Source organism: Anolis carolinensis, unplaced genomic scaffold (assembly GCF_035594765.1).
Source record: "Anolis carolinensis isolate JA03-04 unplaced genomic scaffold, rAnoCar3.1.pri scaffold_10, whole genome shotgun sequence".
NCBI classification, from domain to species: Eukaryota; Metazoa; Chordata; class Lepidosauria; order Squamata; family Dactyloidae; genus Anolis; species Anolis carolinensis.
In genome coordinates, this window is record NW_026943821.1 from 16,921,179 (window position 1) to 16,932,731 (window position 11,553).

General features: G+C 42.1%; 1 protein-coding gene across 1 annotated transcript in view; it reads right to left on the minus strand.

The window, feature by feature from the left end:
• Positions 1-10,937, minus strand: part of nphs1 (NPHS1 adhesion molecule, nephrin) — a 78,643-nt gene extending 67,706 nt beyond the window's left edge. The window contains exons 1-5 of the mRNA XM_062962196.1: positions 9,783-10,937; positions 8,606-8,675; positions 5,196-5,396; positions 3,664-3,786; positions 1,693-1,824 (exon numbers count right to left, since the gene is read on the minus strand). Coding sequence (XP_062818266.1) covers positions 1,693-1,824; positions 3,664-3,786; positions 5,196-5,396; positions 8,606-8,666 — 517 coding nt within the window. The 5' untranslated portion in view covers positions 8,667-8,675; positions 9,783-10,937. The remainder of the gene's footprint in view (positions 1-1,692; positions 1,825-3,663; positions 3,787-5,195; positions 5,397-8,605; positions 8,676-9,782) is intronic.
• Between the last annotated feature and the right edge of the window lie 616 nt (positions 10,938-11,553).

An 11,553-nucleotide genomic window follows, 5' to 3' on the forward strand; every position in this document is an offset into this window, starting at 1 on the left:
TATCAGGACCTCAAGATTGAACTTCAAAGACTCTGGCAGAAACCAGTGCAGGTGGTTCCGGTGGTGATCGGCACAGTGGGTGCCGTACCAAAAGATCTCAGCCAGCATTTGGAAACAATAGACATTGACAAAATCACGATCTGCCAACTGCAAAAGGCCACCCTACTGGGATCTGCACACATCATCCGAAAATACATCACACAGTCCTAGACACATGGGAAGTGTTCGACTTGTGATTTTGTGATACGAAATCCAGCATATCTATCTTGTTTGCTGTGTCATAATAAAATAATTTTATTTTTATACCCCGCCCCATCTTCCCGAAGGGACTCAGGGCGGCTTACATGGGGCCAAGCCCGGACATCAACAATATAAAAACAAAGCAATAAAAAAAATCAATCAACAATAAAACAAGTCATAAAAGATCACATACAAAAATATAATGATAAAATCTTGGGTTGGCTCTAAAAGAAACTGGGCCGAAAGTGCCTTAAACCAGTTGATGTCAATGATGAAAACCAACATGGCATCCTTTTCCCCAGCAATTACAAAGAGCAAACCATCGTGGTCTGAAAGAGTAGCAGAATATTTCAATGATCCTTAAACCAAGTAGTTTCTACATAGTGCTCCAGAAGAAGAGCTGGGAAGGGTTCCTTTTTTGGATTCCCATAATCTGATGGGATGGCTAGCTTCTGCCAACCTAGCAGTTCGAAAACATGCAAATGTGAGTAGATCAATAGGTACTGCTCCGGTAGGAAGCAGTGCTCCATGCAGTTATGCTGGCCACGTAATCTAGGAGGTGTCTACAGACAATGGTGGCTCTTCAGCTTAGAAATGGAGATGAGCACCAACTCCCAGAGTTGGATACGACTAGACTTAATGTCAGGGGAAAACCTTTACCTTTACCGCATAATCTAATGGCTAGCATGGCCAATGCGGGAGCAGCCATGTGCTATCAAAATGTCCTTCTTTTGTGGGCTGCTGCTGTGCCTTAATTTATATCCCTGAGTCCTACCCGTGGCATTTTATTTGGCACCTCTTGTACAAAACCCAACAAGCAGCTGATTCTTTTTTCAGTACTTGCAGTGAGACAGCATTTACCAGCATTGTCGATGCAAGCACCATAGACAGTGCACACATCTTCTCTCTTCCAATATCTTGCTTTATTTCTGAACATCGGCCACGTGAAGCAGGCTCCTCACTAAGCATAGGTCTGGCCTTCTATACGTGTGATAGTCGCATGCACAACTGGCTTGTTTTTGAGCAAAGATTACAAGGACATCTTCAGTTCTCTATTTGCCAAATGAAATTCTGCCTAGCAGCACAATGCAGCCTCTGCTTAAAGGTATTGGGGATCATGTAGCAAGGAGCCTCCGGTGGCCTAGGGGATAAAAGCCTCGTGACTTGAAGGTTGGGTTGCTGACCTGAAGGTGGCAGTTTCGAATCCCACCTGGGGAGAGTGTGGATGAGCTCCCTCTATCAGCTCCAGCTCCATGTGGGGACATGAGAGAAGCCTCCCACAAGGATGGTAAAAACATCAAAACATCAGGGCATCCCCTGGGCAATGTCCTTGCAGACGGCCAATTCTTTCACTCTAGAAGCAACTCCGGTTGCTCCTGACATGAAAAAAAATCATGTAGCAAATCAACCAAACTTCAGGAAGAAATGGGGTGCTGAAAGTCACTTCCTTACCCGTTGTAAAGGCAATCTCAGCTGGAGGCCGGGCATCATTCACTTGGCAACTCAGCGTGTATTCCTTTCCAGCCACCCAAGTCACAGTACTGTCGGCCTCATATTCCATAATGCATGGTCTTTTGGGGGGAACTGTTCAGAAAAGAAGAAAAGTGTTGTGACTCAGCTGGAACCTCAGAGTGACTCTGATGGGAATAATGGGATTCAGGTTCAAAATGACTCTGATGGGAATTATGGAATTCGGGTTTAGAGTGTCCCTGTTGTAGAAGATGAGGAACAGGGCGTCTTTCCCACAGCAGGGAATGGTGTTGATGATACTGAAACTAGCCAGGTGCAAATTGACTCAGAAAAGGAGGACAGTTCTCAGCCTGATAGCCAGCAGATCGATGCTAATGAGCTGGCTGGCCTTGATGAAGCAGAATCTTTAGATCGACCTGGCCTTTCAGGGTTCGAAGGAGTGTGAGAATAGCAAACAAGAAGGTCAGAGGCCAAAGAAATGCTTTCATGCTATGTAAAGGGTATTAAAACAGTGTGTTTGTCAAAGCAACTTCTCGCTCAAGACAAGAAGCAAGCTCTTGTTTTCCTGGATTATCTTGCAGTCTTTGTGTGTTCATGTTCATGGGACTTTGTCATGCTGTAATGGGACCTTGTTTATTCCTTATGATTTCTTGGATTATTCTTGGAAGCCTTGTTTTGTAACAATCTTTTGGAACTTTACTTTTGCTTTTAAAGAACTATTTATCTTCTATTTCCTAGTAAACTACAAAAGACTTCAACCTGTGTGCAGCCTGGTGTATATAGCAAGGTGAAACTAGCCTGAGGTGTGACACAAAGTGGGAAAAGTCGAACCAAGGATTTTTTTTCCTCCTTTCACTTCTGCTGTCATGAGCACCTTCAAAAATTATTGTCGTGTCTTCAAACCCATGGCAAAAATTATCCATCCCCACTCATGCCCAGTGGTGGGAAGTTGGAGTGAGTGGAGACAGAGGCTGCATCTACACTGCCATATAATCCAGTTCAAAGGGGTTTTTTTATGTCAGGAGCGACCTGAGAAACTGCAAGTCACTTCTGGTGTGAGAGAATTGGCTGTCTGCAAGGACGTTGCCCAGGGGATGCCCGGATGTTTGACGTTTACCATCCTGTGGGAGGCTTCCCTCATGTTCCCGCGTGGGGAGCTAGAGCTGACAGTTGGGAGCTCATCCTGTGGCACTAACAAGATCCAGCCATAAAACCAGCCAGCCATAAAACCTCAATTACCCTCTGGTATGTGTGAGCCCCTATATAAATGGGCTACAGAGAAGATTCTGGTATTCTGTACAGTAAAACTGTTTGGATCTGCCCAGCATGTGTCTTGGTGTTTTCTTCCGGAGAGTTAACCCACAGCACAACTGGAAGACGAGAACCTCACATCCCATTCCCCAGATTCGAACCACTAATCTTTTGATCAGCAGTCCTGCTGGCACAAGGGTTTAACCCATTGCATCACCGGGGGGTCCCATAGATAATGTAGATTCAGAAACTGGATTATGTGACAGTATAGATGGGGCCAGAGAAAGAGATGGAGGTGGGGTTTTGGCAAAAAGAGAAAGAGGGATTAAAAGAGGTCAGTCAGAGAAGAAGGAGGCCGGAAAAAGAGACAGAAGGGAAGGGAAGGAGCAGAAAGAAAAATAGGGAGAAAGTAGCATGGAGATTGAGAGAGCAGGCAGCCTACCTGCTTTGAATTCTGCTCTCAAACTTTGCGGGCTTCTGCCCTCCGAGTTAACAGCACAAGATCCCTAATAGCATATCAAGATTTATTTTGGTCCTTAAGATTTCTCATGGGAGAAGAGATAGGCAAATAATCTGAGCAGGTTTAAAGCAGCTATGCTTTATGCTGAGCTGGTTTCTGAACGAAATTTGGAGGAGGAGGAAGTAGCAGAGATCTGATTAGGAGGGCAATCGAGCAGAGCACAGATTCCCTCCGGTACTTACTAAGCACCGTAAGCTGCACGCTGTGGGAAATAATACCAGCGCTCTTCTCGGAGGGTCCCACCTGGCATTCATATGATGCATCATCATCCAGTTGACTCCTTATTACTTGCAAGTTATACTGGCCTGGAGCATCAGAAAACAATTATTTATTAATGACATGCACATCCTCCCTTTCCTCCAACATGCCCAAGCAAACAGAGCTTTCTTCCTCCCTACTTCATTTGCTAATTACATTTCTGGAGTTGTTTTCCAAAAGGTATAAATCCCCTGCCCCAATGGAAAATGAGTTATAGGTAGCAGCATGTTGGCTAGGAGAAGGTACAGATCAAAATTATTGGGGAAAAATCAACTCACTTAGGTACAGGGCTTGGAAAATGGCATTTTATAGCAAAAGAATGCATATCCTCAGCATGTTTTTTATTCCTGTAAATCTAATCAGATGGACTTGGTTCCATGTGTTGTCAAAGGCTTTCATGGCCAGAGTCACTGGGTTGTTGTGAGGTTTCTGGACTGTATGGCCATGTTCCAGAAGTATTCTCTCCTGATGTTTCGCCCACATCTATGACAAGCATCCTCAGAGGTTGTGGGGTCACAACTTCTAAGGACTTCACAACCTCTGAGGATGCCTGCTGTAGATATGGGCGAAACATCAGGAGAAAATGCTTCTGGAACATGGCCATACAGCCCGGAAAACTCACAGCAACCGAGGATTTGGTTGCTTTTGGAAACAAGAACCAAATCTTCCATATTTGTGTCCAGTCTTTCTTCCCTGGCTGGGGCCCCTGGTGGCGCAGTGTGTTAAAGTGCTGAGCTGCTGAACTTGCAGACCAAAAGGTCCCAGGTTCAAATCCCGGGAGCGGAATGAGAGCCCGCTGTTAGCCCCAGCTCCTGCCAACCTAGCACTTTGAAAACATGCAAATGTGAGTAGATCAATAGGTACCGCTCCAGTGGGAAGGTAACAGCGCTCCATGCAGTCATGCCAGCCACATGACCTTGGAGATGTCTATGGACAACGCCGGCTCTTCAGCCTAGAAATGGAGATGAGCACCAACCCCCAGAGTCAGTCGCGACTGGACTTAACGTCAGGGGAAACCTTTACCTTTCTTCCCAGTGAGCGCATCAGCATCTATGCTTCACACATGCATTGTTTTAAAGGGAATTTACAGAGAGAGTATAGTGAAAAGTTCATCAGAGCAGTAGCAATAGGACATGCCATGAATATGAGACAAAATTGCTCACTTCTATCGACCCAGCTGCTGTTGTTTTGTGTCTCCAAATCATTTCTGATTATGTCAACCCTATGGCAAATACTTAGCAAGAGGTTGCTTGACACTGACATCCTCTAACGTTGATAGAATGTTATCTGCCCATCATCAGTCAATCGGTTTCCATGGACAAGCAGATATTTCATCTTTGGTCTCCCAGAATCCTGGTCTGGTACTCAAATTATTGTGACAACAGTGACTCAATGTCCGAACAGACAGCAGGGACTAAAGTACACTTTGCCTGGCCCAAGACATAGAGTGGCTCACCTTTGTTGGCATCACCCACCATGCTGTATCGAGGAAACCGTGGAATGTGCCGATCTGGGCCCAACAAAAGCCCATCCTTCACCCATTGCACAATGCCAGAAGGGTTGTCCACCTCACACTTTAACAGAGCTGTTCCCCCTTCATGAATGGTGACATTAACGGGTTCAACTCGAAACGCCTGCTGAACGTTCTCTGCAAGACCTAAGAGAGATCAAACATGAAACACAAGCAACAGTCAAGGATTGTCAATTTCGGCACACATATCCACAAAAATGCTCAATTTCATTAAGGTGAACTAGTTTTCTTATTTTGTTTTCACAACAATCTTGTGAAGCAGACTAGATTTAGAACAAACTCAGAAAATCAGAGAAGAGTTTAAATTCCCAAGTTCAAAAGATCTAGGCCCTTGATATTCATTGGAGTTTGGTTACAGGAGCCCCCGTGGATGATAATAATAATAATAATAATAATAATAATAATAATAATAATTATTATTATTATTATTATTATTATTATTATTATTATTATTATTCTTATACTCCGCCCCATCTCCCCGAAGGGACTCGCGGCGGCTTACATGGGGCTAAGCCCGAATAGAACAATAAAAACAAGACAAGAAACCAATAAAACCAATAATCAAACCATAAAAACAAGTCATAAAAACCACATACAAGATAAAATGTTAAAATCATGAATAAGGTTCAAAGGATCTAGGCCAAAGTGCTAAGAGTGCAAATAAATCATATCATCAAGGGAAGGAGGTTACTCAAAATCCATAGATGCTCAAGGTCTATTATACACAACAAAATGCTGAAATAATGTACTATATATACTCGAGTATAAGCCTAGTTTTTCAGCCCTGTTTTAGGACTGAAAAAGCCCCCCCCCCCACGGCTTATACTCGGGGGGTTTTTTTCATGTCAGGAGCAACCGGAGTTGCTTCTAGAGTGAAAGAATTGGCCGTCTGCAAGGACATTGCCCAGGGGATGCCCTGATGTTTTGATGTTTTTACCATCCTTATGGGAGGCTTCTCTCATGTCCCCACATGGAGCTGGAGCTGATAGAGGGAGCTCATCCACACTCTCCCCGGGTGGGATTCGAACCTGGAGGCTTTTAGGTCAGCAACCCAACCTTCAAGTCACGAGGCTTTTATCCCCTAGGCCACCGGAGGCTCCTTATACTGAGCTTATACTCGGGTGAGGGTCCTGCTTAGCTTATATTCATGTTGGCTTATACTCGACTATATATGGTACATTTATTATTATTGGTATTATTACATTTATTATTTTACTCTATTTTTATTACTATTAATACATTTATTATTTCTGATATTATAATTCTGATATTATTATTGTTATTACATTTATTATTTTACTCTATTTATTACTGCATTTATTTGACAGTATTTGTTAGTCTTATTACATGTATTATTTTACTCAATTATTATTAAAACGATACATAAGCATATTTACATTGAAGAAGATGAGAATGATGATTTAATCAAAGTTGGAAAGCCTTATCTTAAATTACAGTTTTATGTAAATATTCAAAAACATTTCACCTTCTGATGCCTCAATTAGTGTAATTTTATTGGTATCTATTTTTATTTCTGAAATTTACCACTCTTGGCTTATACTGGAGTCAATGTTTTCCCAGTTTTTTGTGGTAAAATTGGATGCTTCAGCTTATATTCGGGTCAGCTTATACTCGAATATATACGGTATATAATATAAAATGGTAGGAGCCGCAGTGGTGCAATGGGTTAAACCCTTGTGCCGGCTTAAATTCTGACCTGAAGGATGGGTTGCTGATCTGAAGGTTGCCAGTTCGAATCTGCGAGGGTGAGCTCCCATCTATCAGTTCTAGCTTGCAGAGACATGAGAGAATCCTCCCAGGTAACACATCTGGCATCCTATGGCAATGTCTCTGTAGACAGCCAATTCTCTCACACCAGAAGTGATTTGCAGTATGTTCTCAAGTCGCTTCTGACATGATTATATATATACAGTAGAGTCTCACTTATCCGAGCTTCACTTATCCAAGTTTCTGTATTATCCAAGGCAGTCTGCCTTTTAGTAGTCATTGTTTTTGTAGTAAATGTTGCAATGTTTTGATGCTAAATTCATAAATACAGTAATTACTACATAACATTACTGTGCATTGAACTGCTTTTTCTGTCAATTTCTTGTAAAACATGATGTTTTGGTGCTTAATTTGTAAAATCATAATGTAATTTTATGTTTAATAGGCATTTTTCTTAATCCCTCCTTATTATCCAAGATTTTCGCTTATCCAATGTTCTGCTGGCCCGTTTATCTTGGATAAGTGAGACTCTACTGTTTGTGTGTGTGTGTGTGTGTGTGTATGTGTGTGTGTGTGTGTGTAATGCTAGAATCAATGTTTGTTTTTTGGATTTAAAAGATATTCAAGCAATTGGTAGTTTAATCCATTGCTGTAGATACGGCAACCCATCTGTAGATACGGAGGGTCAATTGCATTTGCTTCCTCATCAGGAGATTCTCCATCATCTGCCAATATTTAATGGGAACACAGAGTGGGCACTAATCATTTTCTGGTCCGAGGTAAGATGCCAAGTATTATACCCAACCTCTTACCATAGTACTGGGGGAAAACCAAATTATCATAGCCCAAGAGGCAGCAAATCCTATAAGCTCATCTCCATGGGAGGAAAGATACAATAACAACCATAACATAAATAATTAACAATTTCCTACTGTTTCATGACACCCCAAGGCAGGTCCTGTCATTAGACTGAATGAGCCAGCTGCATCAAGCTGCTGATTTGGGGTGTGAAGGCAGTAAATTGGCCTTTACTTACTTAATTAATGTATTAATGTTGTTGTAGTGTTGCTGCTGCTACTTTGTTCTTAAGGGTAGAGTTTCTAGGAAACAGGACTAGATATAGCTGGTCTTTGAAAAGGAACAGCAGTAGTCTGCTTACTTTCTGTGTCTTATTACCCTGTTTCCCTGAAAATAAGACATCCCCGGAAAATAAGACCTAGTAGAGGTTTTGCTGAATTGCTAAATATAAGGCCTCCCCCGAAAGTAAGACCTAGCAAAGTTATTGTTTGGAAGCATGTCTGCCAAACAGAACACCAGAGCATGCAGAATTGGTAAATGTACATACCAGTTGTATATGGAAATAATGATAGTAACAAGAAATTCTTAATAGGATTCACAGTTTGTCTGGTTATGTTGGTTTGTGATGACAACTACTGTATAGTATATAATAAATGTTCATTTTTTTTTGTTCAACAATAAATGTGAATTCTTCTTCATTGAAAAATAAGACATCCCCTGAAAATAAGACCTAGCACATCTTTGGAAGCAAAAATTAATATAAGACACTGTCATATTTTCAGGGAACCACGGTAGTGAAATATTCTTACCTCCTTTGTTCAGGTCCAAGAGGAAGCAGATCAACAGGGCATCCAGACTTCGGGGCACCATTCCTACCTGCTGAAGTTTTGGCAGTAAAAACAATTTTAAAAATTGAATTTTGGAAGAGTGGCACTCAATTATCAGACAAAAAGTGATGACTGTGACAACAAGTGATGGCAAGGGTTCCGATTGGCACCCTTCTTTGCTAGATTCCATGGAAAATGTTGAACTGAAGAATAAGAGTGGAAAACCAAGCATTAAAAACAAATGAAGATGGGATTTCTGTACTTATAGTTCTCAAACTTGGATCTCCAAGGCCCCTTCCACACAGGTGTATAAAATCCATACAAATTGGATTATATGGCAGTGTGGACTCAGATATTGTGGATTATCTGCTTTGATATTCTGGGTTATATGGCTGTGTAGAAGAGCCCCAAGAGTTGTGGAACGTTGGATAAGCGAATATGTTGGATAATAAGGAGAGATTAAGGAGAAGCCTATTAAACATCTCCCCGAAGGGACTCGGGGCGGCTTACATGGAGCCAAGCCCAGGCAGAAGACAATATAAAACACTATCAACAATAAAACAAATCATAAACAAATGAGGTCACATACAATAAATATACTATGATAAAATCCTGGGTGGCTCCAGAAAAAGAACTGGGCCCAAGAAAGTGCAAGTAGTGACAGTTACAATCAGGGAGAGGTAGATACCAGAACTAATTGTTCCCATTAAAGTGCTAGGGGAAGGCGTACACAAGGAAACTATGGCCGGCTAACTGAATTAAGTGCAATAAAGATAAAACAGGCAACAGGTCGATCCTTTACTATGGAGATCAGTCACCAAAGGCCTGTTGGAAGAGCCAAGTTTTCAGGCCAGCCTATAGAGGTGGCACATATCCTGGGCATTAATAGTAGCCAGACACAACAAGCCAGGGTGGTTCAGCAAATGTGGTACCACCCACCCAACTCCCAACATTTATCCCAACCATTATGATGGGGAAGATACAAAGTATTCATATATTGGACGATGTAAAGGAGCAGATTGTACTACAAAACTAATTGCTTTGACCCATAACCAATTGTCAGAGTAAATCGCAGCGTAGCAGCAGTTGTATGTTGTCAATGGAGCGCAGAACGAAGAGACGTCAGAAACGATGTTAAAAAATATATACAAAGCTTTACCTTACAAGACAAGCAGACTTGCAGACGAACACAGGCTTGGCTTTCACTCTAGACAGACACAAACTCAGAACAGAGCAAGATCTCAACTAACGCAATCAGTAATGTACAAACACACTTGAGTCTGGATACTCCCCAGACACATCAAGGTCAACACAGCTTCTCAGTCATTAACTCTTTACAGACTATAGTCCACTCTGGATGATGCAACCTGTATGCAATACATGCCAGACACAAATTTCATTTAAACACTACCAACACACAAATCCCACATTAACACCTTTCAGTTGCCCTTTGGTGATACCCATCCCATTAAGTACCAGCTGCCTCTCCATGGAATTAAATTACACCTTAAACATGAACTAGGTGACACAGCAATGAAACTCCACCTCATCCTTTCCTATCAACCTACCTTGTTCTCCAGAGCAAATGTTGGTCAGACTCTTAACTGCCTCTCCAGAAGTGTGACTGTCGAATCAGTGAGATGGCTGAGATTCCAGCTCTGGTCCCTCCTCCGTGTCTCTGCCTTGTAGAAACTGCCCACTTCCCTCAAAGGAGCTCTACAAAGTTGCACAGTGGGTACAGCCCACCCATTTTCCATGGAGGAGTCTTTGATTGAATTAAGGCAAGGGATATGGCTTCAACTCAATTACAGCTACATTCAAGTAGTAAGCAAATTCCAGCATGTTATTTCCTGTTACATTTTTATTTCTACTTTCCTCTGCCTCAAAGAAGGCAAATATAACTTTAAAGCACCCTACCACCACCATTTTTGGTTTAAATTTCTATGGAGGGTTTAAAGAAATTAAGTAGATTCTGAAAACTTGTTCAGAACTTCAACCCTCATTCATTACACTTATTCATTTAATGATCCAGTCGTCTAATAACTTGCCACCATCTCACATATCAGTTGAAAAGTGCACTACCCTTCATTTTACAGAACAGCTTGTATTCTACAAGCCTCAATAATAGAATCATGGAATCATAAGCCAGAAGGAACCTCAGTGGCATTTCTGTCCGAAAGCAATTCATAGCTAGAGCGCATTTCATAGAAGGTCACCTAACCTTTGCCTGCAATGAAAGAGAGTCCTTCCAAGGTTGTTTCTATTGCAGCAGCAAACACATTTCCCCCATTTTCTATGTTTTTTAACATGGGTCCCCAAACTAAGGCCTGTGGGCCGGATGTGGCCCTCCAAGGTCATTTACCTGGCCCCTGTCCTAAACTTGAATCATTACATAGTAAAGGTAAAGGTTTTCCCCTTGACATTAAGTCTAGTCGTGTCCAACTCTGGGGGTTGGTGCCCATCTCCATTTCTAAGCCGAAGAGCCAGTGTTGTCCATAAACATCTCCAGGTCATGTGGCCAGCACGACTGCATGGAGCACTGTTACCTTTCCACAGGAGCGGTACCTATTGATCTGCTCATATTTGCACGTTTTTGAACTGCTAAGTTGGCAGAACCTGGAGCTCACCCTGCTCCCTGGATCTGAACCACCGACCTTTTGGTCAGCAGGTTCAGCTGCTCAACAATTTAACCCGCTGTGCTACCAGGAGCTCCAAACATTAAATTCCAACATCAAAATTATCCAAACCATAGTTTTTCCAGTATCTATGTAGGTGAAGAAAGATGGGAAGGAGACAATGAATTGATTTGAAATGAGGTATGGGAGAAGAGTTCTATAGATACCATGGACTGCTAAAAGGACAAATTAATGGGTCACACAGCAAATCAAGTCTGAACTGTCACTGGGAGCCAAGCTGTATCTGTTATACTT